Source organism: Thalassophryne amazonica, chromosome 6 (assembly GCF_902500255.1).
Source record: "Thalassophryne amazonica chromosome 6, fThaAma1.1, whole genome shotgun sequence".
In the NCBI taxonomy this organism is placed as follows: Eukaryota; Metazoa; Chordata; class Actinopteri; order Batrachoidiformes; family Batrachoididae; genus Thalassophryne; species Thalassophryne amazonica.
This window is the reverse complement of record NC_047108.1, coordinates 94400241-94417808: the sequence shown is the minus strand read 5'-3', so window position 1 is coordinate 94417808 and position 17568 is coordinate 94400241. Positions and strand designations below refer to the sequence as shown.

At 42.3% G+C, this 17568-nt stretch overlaps 1 protein-coding gene across 3 annotated transcripts in view; it reads right to left on the bottom strand.

Moving 5' to 3' along the window:
• The window catches only part of LOC117512666 (nuclear receptor coactivator 3-like), a 179868-nt gene that overhangs the window by 29577 nt on the left and 132723 nt on the right, over positions 1-17568 (bottom strand). For all 3 annotated transcript variants that reach the window (XM_034172814.1, XM_034172815.1, XM_034172816.1), the window contains exon 3: positions 4565-4672. In XM_034172814.1, coding sequence (XP_034028705.1) covers positions 4565-4653 — 89 coding nt within the window. In that variant the 5' untranslated portion in view covers positions 4654-4672. The remainder of the gene's footprint in view (positions 1-4564; positions 4673-17568) is intronic.

The window sequence follows — 17568 nt, the reverse complement described above, 5'->3', positions numbered from 1 at the left end:
TAAAGGATCTTACCGCGTCGGCTCAGGAACACTTCAGAAAACAATTGTCAGTTAACACAGTTCGTCGCTACATCTACAAGTGCAAGTTAAAACTCTACCATGCAAAGTGGGCCGCTGAAGAGGAGGTACTGCTGGCCCACCACCACAAGATGGCGCCCTGCTTGAAGTGCGGGCTTCAAGCACGAGAGGGCGTCACAGCGACCAGGAGTGACAGCTGTCACTCATCATCCGTACCAGCTGTCACTCATCCACTACTCATCACCACCACCATAAAGGCCGGACTGCAACTCCACCTCCCCGCCGAGAAATCAACTACCAATCAGGTCATTTTCTCTGCTGACTTAAACTTTGAGTATTAGTCTGATCTCTTTTTGCAGCCGTTTTCCTGTGGTGTGCCTTATCTGCGGAGTTGGCGTTTGGTGTGGACTGCGACGGCTTCGCCTCACACCCCACTCAGATAAGTGGTTAACTCAGGAGCTGCACGAGTGTGTGATTGGAGGTGGAGGTTCTCCCTCCTTTACTGAATACAGACTGTGGGATTACTGAGTGTGCGACCTCACACTCATCTGGACTGTCTCTGTTCTCTGCCAGCAGTACCGGGTCTGACTGCTGAAGACAGCGGCCACCTGGGGCGCAGGGCTTGGCGGCTCCGGTGTTCTTCAGCTCCGTTGGCGGTGGAAGCTGTGTGGATCCGGCTTTTTCTCGCCAGGCGTCTTCTATCGTCAAGCCTGTCCACACGTCACCTGCTGTATGATTGACAGTCACTGTATTGTTATTGTCTGTACATCGTTGTGTGATTCACAACATTAAATTGTTGCTTTTTGGCTTATCCATTGTCCGTTCATTAACGCCCCCTGTTGTGGGTCCGTGTCACGACACTTTCACAACAACATCAACAACATCCAGAAATGCCGCCGTCTTCTGTCGGCCTGAGCTCATTTGAAATGGACAGACACAAAGTGGAAAAGTGTGCTGTGATCTAATGAGGCCACATTTCAAATTGTTTTTGGAAATCATGGACGTTGTGTCCTCCGGACAAAAGAGGAAAAAGACCATCCAGATTGTTTACCAGCGCAAAGTTCAAAAGCCAGCATCTGTGATGGTATGGGGTGTGTTAGTGCCCATAGCATGGGCAACTTACACATCTGTGATGGCACCATCAATGCTGAAAGGTAGATCCAGGTTTTGGGGCAACACATGCTGCCATCCATGCAACGTCTTTTTCAGGGACATCCCTGCTTAGTATTTCAGCAAGACAGTGCCAAGCCACATTCTGCACGTGTTACAACAGCGTGGCTTCGTAGTAAAAGAGTGTGATTACTAGACTGGCCTGCCTGCAGTCCAGACATGTCACCCACTGAAAATGTATGGCGCATTATGAAGCGCAAAATACGACAACAGAGACCCTGGACTGTTGAACAACTGAAGTCGTACATCAAGTAAGAATGGGAAAGAATTCCACCTACAAAGGTTCAACAATTAGTGTCCTCAGTTCCCAAACGCTTATTGAGTGTTGTCAGAAGGAAAGGTGATGTAACACTATGGTCGACATATCACTGTCCTAGCTTTTTGGAAACGTGTTACATGCATCCATTTCAAAATGAGCAAATATTTGCAGAAAAAAAAAATAAAGTTTATCAGTTTGAACATTAAATATTTTGTCTTTGTGGTGTATTCAATTGAATATAGGTTGAAGAGGATTTACAAATCACTGTATTCTGTTTTTAATTTACATTTTACACAACGTCCCAACTTCATTGGAATTGGGGTTGTAATTCGGCAGGCTTCCTATTCTACTGATATGGTTTTCTCTGATTTTTAGCTGTTCAAAACAACATTAAAAGGAACGCAAGTTCAGTCGCAAGAAGACTTCATATGGAACGTGATAGCCCAGCTGGACACTATTCCAAAGCAAGTTTTCAGAAATGCTTCTGTCAATGGCAGAACCACTGGAAGAAGTGTGTGTGAGACAGTGGGGAGTCTGAGAAATCACAGGAGTGTTCTGTTTAGCCTGAAAAGGCAGAATCAGTTGAGCAGAATAAGCGGCTGCGGGACTCCCAGATGCCATTTATTCTGCGCCGTCAGTTGCTTTGGCATGAATTTCGCTGACACTCTCTCCATATTCTGTCAATCACTTGGTCATTTTGACTTGTGGATGACCTGAAGTAGCTCCTTCATGAAAATCCAACAGAGACACAGTACATGCACTCTTTGGTTGGGTGCTTGCAAATGGCATGCGCTGCGGACTAGAAACAAAATTCACACATGATCAAGAAGATTTCCTTCGCCTGTCCACCAAATGACAGCTAACATGCTGCAATTGTTTCCATGTGCTAAAATAAGGTAAGACAAATTTTGGATGTCCCTGTATTTCAGAAAGCACTGCATCAGACTGATTTTATAGACAAATGTTTTCTCATAATAGGGGAACTGAGATGTCCAGTAGCAACAGCGGCTAATATTGGTGGTTTTTGCTGTGGATGGAAAACGGTGTCCAGTCCTTTATTCTTTGCACTGGCTTCCTGTTTCTTTTAGAGTTGATTTAAAAATTTTACTGTTTGTTTTTAAATCCCGAAACGGCCTTGCCCCTTCTTATCTGTCCAAACTTCTGAATGTTCGCAACTCAGACCGAACCTTGAGGTCCACCAATCAGCTGCCACTGGAATTCCCCAGAACCAAGTTCAAGCCCTGGGGGGATTGGGCCTTCTCTGTTGCTGGGCCCAGACTCTGGATTAAACTGCCCTCTGATATGCGTTCTATAACTGATGGTCTTTTTAAGTCAAGGCTCAAAACTTATTTATTCAGGCTGGCTTTTAACACTGAGTAACACACTGACACTTTACCTTCTATGCCGCGTTCACACCGGGCGCGACGCGAGCGACTGCAGCCACAGGTTGCCATGTAATCCCTATGTAAGGACACGTTTTGGCACCAAACCGTGCAGCGCGACGCGATCGGCACGAGTGAAGCGACGCGAGTGAAGCGATTTTGAGCGTTTTGTGCGTTTGTGGCGCGATATTGCGTCGCGTCACGTCGCCCTCCTCCCCAAGTTCAAAAATCTGAACTTTTTCGTCTCGTCGCGCCACGATAACCAATCAGGGACTGAATATGTAGTGACGTGGAGATGTCTGGAGTTTGACTGAAGATGTGAACATGTCCTGTATCTGGTAGCAGCCTGTGAGCAGGACTTATATGTCTCTTTTGTCCTTTATTTCACAATCATGACAGAGTTTTTGGAGCGAGCAGCAGCACCACGGCAGCGTGGAGCGGAGTTTCTTTTTATTTTTATTTTACATGCGCGCGCGCGAATCATCCTGGAGATTATTTTACTTATTAACTACACAGCTGTATAATAAAGCAAATGGTGACTGGCTTCTAAACACAATTATGACAGTTTTTTTTGGGAAAGAGCGAGGAGCAGCCAGCAGCAAACAGCGGAGTTTCTTTTTTTCTTTCTTTTTTACGTGCGTGCGAGCGAATCGTCAGTAGAGAATATTTTATTAATTAACTACACAGATGTATAATAAAACAAATGGTGACTGGTTTCTAAACACAATTATGACAGAGTTTTTTGGGGAAGAGCCAGCTGCAGCAAGCAGCGGAGTTTCTTTTTTTTTTATTTTATTGTTTACATGTGCGCGCGTGAACGGACAGTTGATCCTCAAACTGGGTCCCGCAGAGTAGGAAGCACAACTGAAAGCGGCCGTCACCCAGACACAGCTCCTGCAGCAAATAATGATACTCTGTATTGGGAGCTTTCCACAGCAACTCGCTCCGTGTGATCAAGGTCCGTCATGTTAGCTTGACTGACAACCGGAGCCGGCGAGCGGAATGGAAGCTCCTCCTATTTGATGACGCACCGGGGCGAATTTTCGCAGCGAAAGTCCACCCAAGCAGAGCGACACACCGGGCGAAGGAGGCGCGTCCGTCGCCTGGCGACCCACGCGAATTTGTAGCGTCTGATCGCGCCCGGTGTGAACGCGGCACTATTGTGTTTTCGTATCTTGCAACTGTTTTAATATGTTTTTAATTATTTTTTATTCTTTATTGTTTTTATTCTACGGTAAAGCACTTTGGTCACCTTGAGTGTTGTAAAGGGCTCTATAAATAAACATTGATTGATTGATTGTAGCCATTTGCAGTGATTCTTTATAGCAGGATTACTGGAGTAAAAAGTGAACCAATTGTCAACATGTTGATAACGTTGAACTTTGGGACAGCTCTTCAAAGAATGGCTTTTCTTTGAAGAGGCAAAAAAAAAAAAAAAAAGGGGGGGGGGTAAGAATACAACTGACCAGATCAACCATATCTGGTGATATTTTTTAAAATAACTAGTTAATGTTGCAAGTTGGAGCATTTTATTCTTGAACAGGTTTTTATGAAACCTGTTGAAACTATTACAAAAACAACTCTCATACAGCACATTTAATCTACTCTATTTTTCAACCACTTGTTTGAGTACATTTGTTTCCAATTATAGGACAAATTAAGGGAGGAATCAATTTGGGAGATGGAAACCACTGACCTCAATTTCCCTCCACTTGTGTTGAGCTGATGTACTTACCCTAAACCTGGAGTGTCACAAGTGGACAGTTTGCGTTTCCGGTTTTCTGAGCTTAGAGGCTCCATGGAGTTCTCCCCCAGTCCGCTCATTGTATATGCATATCAGCACCTGAAAGCAAGGAGCACACTGAAGTGTAAAACACACACACACACAATTTAACTACAGGCAGATATAATCAGTATTAATATTTTTAGCTAGTAGGTAAGAGTCAGTAATTGTGAAGGGTGGAAGACAAGGGAATCCTTCTTTTGAACTCAGCAAAAACAGTCAATACAGAAGTGGGTTGTAAAGAGGATACAGTGCAAAACAGTACATTCAGGATAAAATATGCTTATATCATGCAAATCGTATTCTCGTGGCAGAGACTGACAAACATAAATATGTCTCGTCAGCCTTCTCCGCCTCCACTGAGAAAATGAGAGCAAGACTGCGAGGTTCTGTGTGTGTGTGTGTGTGTGTGTGCGCGCGCACGCACATGCATGCATGCAAGACTTCATCAGCTCATGTGGTACATCCACACACAGATATACAAACACACACACCAGATTAGCAGTGTCTCTGGTGATAAGACACACAGCACAACTAACCCCGTTAGACAGCCGTCTGTCTCCCATAATGCATCACATTCTGTCTCCAGGAAGTGAGCTGATAAAGGTTGTGTGGAAGAGAGGCAGATGGGACAGAAGAAGAAGATGAGGAGGAGGAGGAGAAGGAGGAGGAAGAGGAGCAGCAGAGGCAATGGAAGAAATGAAAGAGGGAGGGAGAAGCTGGTGCTGTGCGGTGAGCTCTGATTGGTCACATCTTTGCCACAGTGACAGCAGCTGACACTGAGGGAAGGTAGGAAGGGGAGGGAGAGAGAGAGAGAGAGAGAGAGAGAGAGAGAGAGAGAGAGAGAGAGAGAGAGAGAGAGAGAGAGAGAGAGAGAGAGAGAGAGAATGGCAGAAAATGCAGAGGAGAGAATCAGAGCAAAAAAGAGGGGAAGGGAGTAGGAGGAATGAGGGAGAAAAGCATTTGAAACAAGTACAGTAGGGGAGGGGGAACAGGTGAAGAGAGACAGACAGAAAGAGAGAGAAGGAGGAGATGTACGATTGAGGCTGTCTGGTGTGTATTTTGTACACCTTGTGCACGCTGAAGACTCCAGTACCCATCTTAAACCACATAGGCAGAGCAGGTTTTTCATTCCATTGATTACATGGTTATCCTCTGACCAGAGTGCTGCGTTTCCTGCGCACCAAATCAGGCCAACAGCAGGGGAGAGATGCCGGCTGCTCATTTAATCATGCGATCATCATCCCAGATTCCTTGCAAGATCAGACTAACCTAAGATTGCATTCTATTTTTGGCGTTGTTTAAAAGACGTAAAGTTACAATCGTGAAACAACTTTGTGAGACAGCATTAACACAAAGGCTGCTATTACACATGTTGAGAAGACCAGCTGAAAGACAAGTGTATTCTTCTTAAGACAATAACAGGGAATACTCCTGAATTTTCTGCTAAAAAGCACAACAAGCAATGATGTGCTGAAGACATGTTAATGCTCTTGCACGGTGCCTCCCGCTTTTTTCCCCAGAGTTCTCTTTTAATGTCTCCCATGAGTACCTTCTGTCTAGTTGCCTTTGTCTATTTACTTACTTGTGTCTCTCTGCCTACCTATTCTCCCATCTGCCTTCCTGCATGACAGACTGCCTCCCTGTCTGTTGCTCATCTTAAGACAAAAGCCCCACTTGCCAATGTCTGATGAAACCAACCACGTGGGAGAACAATAGCAGACAAGGCAAACAGGAGTGGGGTACAAAGTCAGAAGGTTCAGAACTCTAAGAGCTAAAGCAAAGGTTTTGAGATAAACCCCATCTTTTGCTCCTGTGCTGCCTGCCAGCCTATTGATGGAGTTCTCAAAGGAAGAGCTGCTCTAATCGCAGAGTGGATGAGGCAGCCCCAGAGAATGGTTGATTAGGAGACTGCTGAATGCCCCAGGGAAATGGGTCACCTCCAGTTTGGTGTGGGCCGGCCGCTTTCCCGGTGCAGGGAGAAAGTCAATTACATGCCACAGGCAGCCGGTCCTGGTGGCAGAGAGTCAGAAGAGCTGTGGTGGGCACAATGCAGCAGCAGGGGGAGGTGGCAATGAGACACGTAACGAGGGAAATGGGAGAGGGTGACGGCAACAAGAAGGTCAGCAAGAGGGAGAGCAGGCAAAGAGACGTGCATAGAAAAATGCAGAAGCAAGACAGACAAGAGATGCAGAAGCAGTGAGGCATTTACTGTACTGCATAACATAGTCTCCATACATCTGAAGAAAGGCAAATTTATGCTATTGCATTAGAAATCAAAACAGAAAATAATAAATACAGAGTACATCAGTACTATGAAGCTGCGGCAAATGATGAAAACAGAAATGTCAGTTTAATTTGCAGAACAAATGCAAAGAGCTAGAAACACTACTTTGATGATCTTGAGAATTACCGTATTTTCTATGGTAAATGGACTGTATTTGTACAGCGCTTTTCCATCTGCATCAGACACTCAAAGCGTTTTACAATAATGCTCACATTCACCCCGATATCAGGGTGCTGCCACACAAGGCGCTCACTACACACCAGGAGCAACTAGGGGATTAAGGACCTTGCCCAAGGGCCCTTTGTGATTTTCCGGTCAGGCTGGGATTTTAACCAAGGAGCCTCTGGTCTCAAGCCCAGTGTTTAACCACTAGACCATCACCTCCCCTAGACTATATGTCTTGTTTTTGTTAACTAGTTCAGGAGTCTGAGTTATTCTGTCTGAGTTATTTTCATTAGTTACTTCATCCAAACCATCAACATGTCTATTAGACCCCATTCCTACCAGGCTGCTCAAGGAAGCCCTACCATTATTTAATGCTTCGATCTTAAATATGATCAATCTACTGCAGGATTGTCTTACAGACATAAAGACATGGATGACCTCTAATTTCCTGCTGCAGATAAAACTGAAGTTATTGTACTTGGCCCCACAAATCTTAGAAACATGGTGTCTAACCAGATCCTTAGTCTGGATGACATTACCCTGACCTCTAGTAATACTGTGAGAAATCTTGGAGTCATTTTTGATCAGGATATGTCATTCAAAGCACATATTAAACAAATATGTAGGACTGCTTTTTTGCATTTACGCAATATCTCTAAAATTAGAACGGTCTTGTCTCAGAGTGATGCTGAAAAACTAATTCATGCATTTATTTCCTCTAGGCTGGACTATTGTAATTCATTATTATCAGGTTGTCCTAAAAGTTCCCTGAAAAGCCTTCAGTTAATTCAAAATGCTGCAGCTAGAGTACTAACGGGGACTAGAAGGAGAGAGCATATCTCACCCATATTGGCCTCTCTTCATTGGCTTCCTGTTAATTCTAGAATAGAATTTAAAATTCTTCTTCTTACTTATAAGGTTTTGAATAATCAGGTCCCATCTTATCTTAGGGACCTCATAGTACCATATCACCCCAATAGAGCGCTTCGCTCTCAGACTGCAGGCTTACTTGTAGTTCATCGGATTTTCATTGTCTGGAAATGGCGGAATGATTTGGGTTTTTTTTTTCATCATAATTTTTTCAGAAGCTGTTAGAGACTGGCACCTGGAAACCATTCGAAAAATTTATCTGGCTTTCGGTGAAAATTTTACGGGCTTCACAGAGAATAAGGACTATTACTACAGCTTTAAGGACGGCCCACAATGGCGCTCGGCGCGCTGTGCTCCGAGCCGCGATGACAGGCACGAACCACCGGATTATTTCTAAACGGATGGCTGTGTGGAGCTGGGACCGTCGTGTGCACTTTCTCTTGTTATCACAAGAGCTGGACATCAACCATTTTCCGGCAGATTTCACTTTTAACAAGAGATTTTGTCATGGAAACCGGCGCTGAGGCTTTGTGCGTCACGACCGATTCGCTGTTCGAGCGAGACAAAGAACGCCTCCGTTTCATTTAGAAGTAATTACTGGAACACAAAACTGGTTTGGTAAGCTCACTGACCCTTGGCCTCTTTACACAGGTCAATCCAATCATGAGAAAGGGTATTTAAGGTGGCCATCTGCAAATGTTTCCCTTCTTTGCATCTCTTCTAATGAGTGGCAACATAGGATCCTCTAAACTCCTCTCAAATGACCTGAAAACAAAGATTGTTCAACATCATGGTTTAGGGGAAGGATACAAAAAACTATCTCAGAGATTTCAGCTGTCAGTTTCCACTGTGAGGAAGACCGCAGGCACAGTACCAGTTAAGGCCCGAAGTGGCAGGCCAAGAAAAATCTCAGATAAGCTGGAAGGATGGTAAGAACAGTCATAGTCAACCCACAGACCTCCTCCAAAGACCTACAACATGATCTTGCTGCAGACAGTGAATCTGTGCATCGTTCAACTATAATCAATCAATCAATCAATTTTTTTATATAGCGCCAAATCACAACAAACAGTTGCCCCAAGGCGCTTTATATTGTAAGGCAAGGCCATACAATAATTATGTAAAACCCCAACGGTCAAAACGACCCCCTGTGAGCAAGCACTTGGCTACAGTGGGAAGGAAAAACTCCCTTTTAACAGGAAGAAACCTCCAGCAGAACCAGGCTCAGGGAGGGGCAGTCTTCTGCTGGGACTGGTTGGGGCTGAGGGAGAGAACCAGGAAAAAGACATGCTGTGGAGGGAAGCAGAGATCGATCACTAATGATTAAATGCAGAGTGGTGCATACAGAGCAAAAAGAGAAAGAAACAGTGCATCATGGGAACCCCCCAGCAGTCTACGTCTATAGCAGCATAACTAAGGGATGATTCAGGGTCACCTGATCCAGCCCTAACTATAAGCTTTAGCAAAAAGGAAAGTTTTAAGCCTAATCTTAAAAGTAGAGAGGGTGTCTGTCTCTCTGATCTGAATTGGGAGCTGGTTCCACAGGAGAGGAGCCTGAAAGCTGAAGGCTCTGCCTCCCATTCTACTCTTACAAACCCTAGGAACTACAAGTAAGCCTGCAGTCTGAGAGCGAAGCGCTCTATTGGGGTGATATGGTACTACGAGGTCCCTAAGATAAGATGGGACCTGATTATTCAAAACCTTATAAGTAAGAAGAAGAATTTTAAATTCTATTCTAGAATTAACAGGAAGCCAATGAAGAGAGGCCAATATGGGTGAGATATGCTCTCTCCTTCTAGTCCCCGTCAGTACTCTAGCTGCAGCATTTTGAATTAACTGAAGGCTTTTTAGGGAACTTTTAGGACAACCTGATAATAATGAATTACAATAGTCCAGCCTAGAGGAAATAAATGCATGAATTAGTTTTTCAGCATCACTCTGAGACAAGACCTTTCTGATTTTAGAGATATTGCGTAAATGCAAAAAAGCAGTCCTACATATTTGTTTAATATGCGCTTTGAATGACATATCCTGATCAAAAATGACTCCAAGATTTCTCACAGTATTACTAGAGGTCAGGGTAATGCCATCCAGAGTAAGGATCTGGTTAGACACCATGTTTCTAAGATTTGTGGGGCCAAGTACAACAACTTCAGTTTTATCTGAGTTTAAAAGCACGAAATTAGAGGTCATCCATGTCTTTATGTCTGTAAGACAATCCTGCAGTTTAGCTAATTGGTGTGTGTCCTCTGGCTTCATGGATAGATAAAGCTGGGTATCATCTGCGTAACAATGAAAATTTAAGCAATACCGTCTAATAATACTGCCTAAGGGAAGCATGTATAAAGTGAATAAAATTGGTCCTAGCACAGAACCTTGTGGAACTCCATAATTAACTTTAGTCTGTGAAGAAGATTCCCCATTTACATGAACAAATTGTAATCTATTAGACAAATATGATTCAAACCACCGCAGCGCAGTGCCTTTAATACCTATGGCATGCTCTAATCTCTGTAATAAAATTTTATGGTCAACAGTATCAAAAGCAGCACTGAGGTCTAACAGAACAAGCACAGAGGTGAGTCCACTGTCCGAGGCCATAAGAAGATCATTTGTAACCTTCACTAATGCTGTTTCTGTACTATGATGAATTCTAAAACCTGACTGAAACTCTTCAAATAGACCATTCCTCTGCAGATGATCAGTTAGCTGTTTTACAACTATCCTTTCAAGAATTTTTGAGAGAAAGGAAGGTTGGAGATTGGCCTATAATTAGCTAAGATAGCTGGGTCAAGTGATGGCTTTTTAAGTAATGGTTTAATTACTGCCACCTTAAAAGCCTGTGGTACATAGCCAACTAACAAAGATAGATTGATCATATTTAAGATCGAAGCATTAAATAATGGTAGGGCTTCCTTGAGCAGCCTGGTAGAATGGGGTCTAATAAACATGTTGATGGTTTGGATGAAGTAACTAATGAAAATAACTCAGACAGAACAATCTGAGAGAAAGAGTCTAACCAAATACCCGGCATCACTGAAAGCAGCCAAAGATAACGATACGTCTTGGGATGGTTATGAGTAATTTTTTCTCTAATAGTTAAAATTTTGTTAGCAAAGAAAGTCATGAAGTCATTACTAGTTAAAGTTAATGGAATACTCAGCTCAATAGAGCTCTGACTCTTTGTCAGCCTGGCTACAGTGCTGAAAAGAAACCTGGGGTTGTTCTTATTTTCTTCAATTAGTGATGAGTAGTAAGATGTCCTAGCTTTACGGAGGGCTTTTTTATAGAGCAACAGACTCTTTTTCCAGGCTAAGTGAAGATCTTCTAAATTAGTGAGACGCCATTTCCTCTCCAACTTACGGGTTATCTGCTTTAAGCTGCGAGTTTGTGAGTTATACCACGGAGTCAGGCACTTCTGATTTAAAGCTCTCTTTTTCAGAGGAGCTACAGCATCCAAAGTTGTCTTCAATGAGGATGTAAAACTATTGACGAGATACTCTATCTCACTTACAGAGTTTAGGTAGCTACTCTGCACTGTGTTGGTATATGGCATTAGAGAACATAAAGAAGGAATCATATCCTTAAACCTAGTTACAGCGCTTTCTGAAAGACTTCTAGTGTAATGAAACTTATTCCCCACTGCTGGGTAGTCCATCAGAGTAAATGTAAATGTTATTAAGAAATGATCAGACAGAAGGGAGTTTTCAGGGAATACTGTTAAGTCTTCTATTTCCATACCATAAGTCAGAACAAGATCTAAGATATGATTAAAGTGGTGGGTGGACTCATTTACTTTTTGAGCAAAGCCAATAGAGTCTAATAATAGATTAAATGCAGTGTTGAGGCTGTCATTCTCAGCATCTGTGTGGATGTTAAAATCGCCCACTATAATTATCTTATCTGAGCTAAGCACTAAGTCAGACAAAAGGTCTGAAATTCACAGAGAAACTCACAGTAACGACCAGGTGGACGATAGATAATAACAAATAAAACTATAGAGTGCACTTTGCACAAAGAGATGCTGTATGATGCTGTAAGGCAGAGGAAGCCTTTTCTGCATACACGCCACAAAGAGTCGCTTGAGGTATGCTAAAGCACATTTCGACAAGCGAGCTCATTTTGGAATAAGGTGCTGTGGACTGATGAAACTAAAATTGAGTTATTTGGACATAAGGGGCAGTATGCATGGCTGAAAAATAACAGCATTCTAAGAGAAACACCTGCTACCTCCAGTAAAATTTGGAGGTGGTTCCATCATGCTGTGTGGCCAGTGCAGGTACTGGGAATCATGTTAAAGTTGAGGGTCAAATGGATTCCAGTCAATATCAGCAGTTTCTTGAGAACAATGTTCATGAATCAGTGACAAAGTTGAAGTTGCGCTGGGGCTGGATCTTTCAACAAGACAATGACCCTAAACACTGCTCAAAATCTACTAAGGCATTCATGCAGAGGAACAAGAGAACAAGAGGAACACCATTCTGGAATGGCAATCTCAGTCCCCAGACCTGAATATTATTGAAAATTTTTGGTATGATTTTAAGCGGGCTGTCCATGCTCAGAAACCAACAAACCTGAGATGTTTTGTAAAGAAGAATGTTCCAAAATACCTTCAACAAGAATCCAGACTCTCAATGAAAGCTATAGAAAGTGTTTAGAGGATGTTATTTCTGCAAAAGGAGGATCTACTAAATATTGATGTATTTTTTCTGTTGGGGTGCCCAAATTTATGCACCTGCTAATTTTGTTTAAAGATTTATTGCACACTTTCTGTAAATCCTATAAACTTCATTTCACTTCTCAATTATCACTGTGTTTGTCTGTTATATGATATATTTAACTGACATTGCTGATCCAAACAACCAATGATTTATAAAGAAAAATCATGGAAATCATCAGGGTGCCCAAACTTTTAAGGCCCCGTCCCACTGGTGTTTAGGAAGATTTGCGTATGAATTGTGCACAAAATTGGTTCATATTCGCTAAACATCCACAATATCCGTGAAACATGCTTGTATGAGTCAGCTGACATCCGCAAACGTCCACAGGTATCCACAGAGGCATGTTTTCCCGTTGACAGAATTTTTGAGCTGCACAAAATTTTGGTTGTGGATGACAGCCACCTTACATACTCAGTACATAATCTATGTGCTGTATAGTCGCCGTTATCCACTGATATCCACAACTGACGGAGTATTGCGGCTTGGCAGCGGACTGGGACAGTGTGTAAAATGGATATATAGTGTGCTGATCACGTCCACATCACAAACTAAAATACATTGTGGCGAATGCATACAAACTGCCCACGAATAAAGCGTTTGTATTACGTCTGCTTTGCATCTGATTTGCGGACAATTTACGAATGCATAACAAACAGAAATCTACATACCTGCCAGTCACTGCCAGTCCAGCTGTGGAGAAGTACAGATGTAGTTATGTATCCCCAAAGACGTAGTGTGATAGTTGCTGCCATCCAACAACATACCAATCAACGTGTCCAAGTCCAGCAATTGCTCCAGAGGCTGTGGTGTTGGTGTGAACAGTGATGCCTACAGGCCCGAGTGCGCTTCTGTTATGATTGCAATGCAGATGCCACGCACGCACAATACAACTGCTGTTGCTGCCACACGTGCGCAATGCATTCTCAATACATGCGTTATACATCCGTGATTGTTTGTCATATATTTGCTATACATTATTAATATATCCGTAACTCATACTGAGACATTTGTCATTTTTGGCCAATTTTGTTGCAGACGACAACGAATGGCCGAATTTGTATACTCAATTCATGTGCAATTAATCCTCTCCCCAATGGTACCGGGCCTTTACATACTACTGTATTTATCACATGCCTGCTACCATGGCTACACAAGAGCTGATAAATCGACCCATAACCATGACCCATGACCCATAAATCGAAGCCTGTGGTTCCTGTCAAACTGCAGTGAAAGTCTTTACAATTTAAAGTCCTCTCAGAAGTTACAATCATAAGTAAAGAAGCTACGTGTTATCCCACAGCCCATCTTGTGCTTTGTTTGGATATTATTTGGAATACTGGTGTCATAAAATACCGTGTTTGGGCATTTCATTGAGGAGAAGTTGCACTAGATATCTTTGTATTGCCATTTTAATGATTACAAAGCAGAGCATTGTAAAAATTTGGATAAATTATTCACATTCTGAGGCCATGGAGAATTATGGTCTTCATCTCTGATGAGACTGAAAAGCTGATGGTCAGTCCTAACTATTAAAGGCATGATTATAGATTTTCCACTCTCTAATTCTGGCTTCCAGTCCACAGGAGATCTAATTTTAATGTTACACCACTGACCTAGGAAATGTTAAATATCCATGCGTGTCCTATTTGGATGATATCTTATAACCCAATGTACTTTTTTGTGTTTTACATTAGAAGAGCACAGGCTTATTTGCAAAGATAGCAGGTCAGGTCTGGGAGCATGTGCTGGTATCACGTGCTACCAAATCCAAAACAGTATGAAATTGAAGGTACAAAGTTTCATCAAATCAGTTTACTTGAAAAATGCAATACCTCAAATTAATATGTATCACTTATACAAAAATGAAGCAGGTAAATTAAATGGTAACATTTAACCCAGCTTATACCCAAAGAGAAATGAGCCCCTTTCCCAGGCCATTCAGGCTGTGTACTTGCTTCTGATTAGTAGCATGTTCATTAAAGACTATATTATGTTAGTTAAAGATGATTCAAAGGCATTAATCAGAGCTGAGACAAAAGTGCAGTGCTGTTAATCAGAGTTTTTAGGGAACAGCAGATACGTGGATGTGTGTGGCTCAGTTAGACAAGTAACTAGATGAGAATCATTTCAGGAGGTCACAGCCATTATGCTGACAGCAGACCCACAGATTTTCCAGGTTGTTAAACTGTTGTCAAAGGGAAGTTTTTCAGGTCAAATATGCTGTGGCATCACCAGGGGTGAAGATACACTCCTTTAATGCCATTTTCACACTGCAACCCTGTACTTAACTAGATGTTAACATGAGGAACTGTATGTGAAAATGTCTTATTCAGTTGGACTGGACATTTAATGGACTTTCTCATGCCAGCAAAAAGTCTGTGTAATGTCTTAAGCCAATGTGTGAATAGCACCTGGAGGACTTACAGAGAATGGGCATGTTGATGATAGGGATGCACCGATCCACAATTTTTCGCTTCTAATCTGATCCCGATACCTGAATTTGGATATCTGCCGATACCGATATTTTTCCGATCCGATACCAGAGCTCTGGTTGCTTTAATATTATTATTTTCATTATTGTTGATTTTATATGAGGATTTTCTTTAAAAGGAGACCCGAAAGTTCAGCTACAATTTGCCAAAATTGTAGCTGAATTGAAACATCAAATCTAGGCTTTTATCTAAAGGCCCAGTGACACGGCACTTAACGAAGGGTGACGAAGCCCTGACGAAACAAGAAATCTGGACTTTTGTTGACTGTCGTTGACATCGTTTAACCTTCGCGAAGCCTCGTTCCTGCAGCTGGCGCTACATCAGGTTCTTTAAACTGTTGAAAAAGTTGAACGAAGGGCAACAAAAACTTCAATTCGTCTGTCTCGTTTTGCTGTCGTTCTTGACGTTTTTTAATCATTTGTTTACTTTTTCTCACGTTATTGTTTAATTTGACTTCGTTGGAGCAGCTGAACATTTTCAGACAGTGCAGAAGCCGGTTTGTGAGCGCCGAGGCTGCTGCTGCTTCATGTACCGTCGGAAATTACTTTGTTTGCCCTGTAATCCAAGCAAGATTTTTTTTTTTATCTGTGTGGGGGAGCAGCTTCAATGGGCTCAGGCACCTTACATAGGCCAGAATTAATCTTTTGTGTGGATATAATTAATTATTTTGCCACAAGCATCTGTTGAATTTGAAACAACAAAAAAGTTGTGTAATTTCTGATGGTACTTGAATGCAGCATCAGCAGCTGCTGCATGCGTTTATTATTTTGTATTAAATATAACAATATGAGTGTAGGAATGACAATCCAGTCCTTCTGTACATGTGGCAACGGGTAGATGAATCAAAAATGATTATATAAAGAGCTGTTCTGGAAGGAAGAATTCACGTTGTGGACCAGTGATCAGCTGGTGGAATAACCGTACATGTGAGTCAATGCGCACGTTCAATCAATCAATCAATTTATATAGCGCCAAATCACAACAAACAGTTGCCCCAAGGCGCTTTATATTGTAAGGCAAGGCCATACAATAATTACGTAAAAACCCCAGTGGTCAAAACGACCCCCTGTGAGCAAGCACTTGGCGACAGTGGGAAGGAAAAACTCCCTTTTAACAGGAAGAAACCTCCAGCAGAACCAGGCTCAGGGAGGGGCAGTCTTCTGCTGGGACTGGTTGGGGCTGAGGGAGAGAACCAGGAAAAAGACATGCTGTGGAGGGGAGCAGAGATCAATCACTAATGATTAAATGCAGAGTGGTGCATACAGAGCAAAAAGAGAAAGAAACACTCAGTGCATTATGGGAACCCCCCAGGCAGTCTAAGTCTATAGCAGCATAACTAAGGGATGGTTCAGGGTCACCTGATCCAGCCCTAACTATAAGCTTTAGCAAAAAGGAAAGTTTTAAGCCTAATCTTAAAAGTAGAGAGGGTGTCTGTCTCCCTGATCCGAATTGGGAGCTGGTTCCACAGGAGAGGAGCCTGAAAGCTGAAGGCTCTGCCTCCCATTCTACTCTTACAAACCCTAGGAACTACAAGTAAGCCTGCAGTCTGAGAGCGAAGCGCTCTATTGGGGTGATATGGTACTATGAGGTCCCTAAGATAAGATGGGACCTGATTATTCAAAACCTTATAAGTAAGAAGAAGAATTTTAAATTCTATTCTAGAATTAACAGGAAGCCAATGAAGAGAGGCCAATATGGGTGACATATGCTCTCTCCTTCTAGTCCCCGTTAGTACTCTAGCTGCAGCATTTTGAATTAACTGAAGGCTTTTCAGGGAACTTTTAGGACAACCTGATAATAATGAATTACAATAGTCCAGCCTAGAGGAAATAAATACATGAATTAGTTTTTCAGCATCACTCTGAGACAAGACCTTTCTAATTTTAGAGATATTGCGTAAATGCAAAAAAGCAGTCTTACATATTTGTTTAATATGCGCTTTGAATGACATATCCTGATTAAAAATGACTCCAAGATTTCTCACAGTATTACTAGAGGTCAGGGTAATGCCATCCAGAGTAAGGATCTGGTTAGACACCATGTTTCTAAGATTTGTGGGGCCAAGTACAATAACTTCAGTTTTATCTGAGTTTAAAAGCAGGAAATTAGAGATCATCCATGTCCTTATGTCTGTAAGACAATCCTGCAGTTTAGCTAATTGGTGTGTGTCTTCTGGCTTCATGGATAGATAAAGCTGGGTATCATCTGCGTAACAATGAAAATTTAAGCAATGCCGTCTAATAATACTGCCTAAGGGAAGCATGTATAAAGTGAATAAAATTGGTCCTAGCACAGAACCTTGTGGAACTCCATAATTAACCTTAGTCTGTGAAGAAGAAACTTGAGCAACGTGTAGATGAACTTGAACAATTTACTAGAAAAGATGACGTTATAATATCTGGACTAGAAACAAGGCATCGG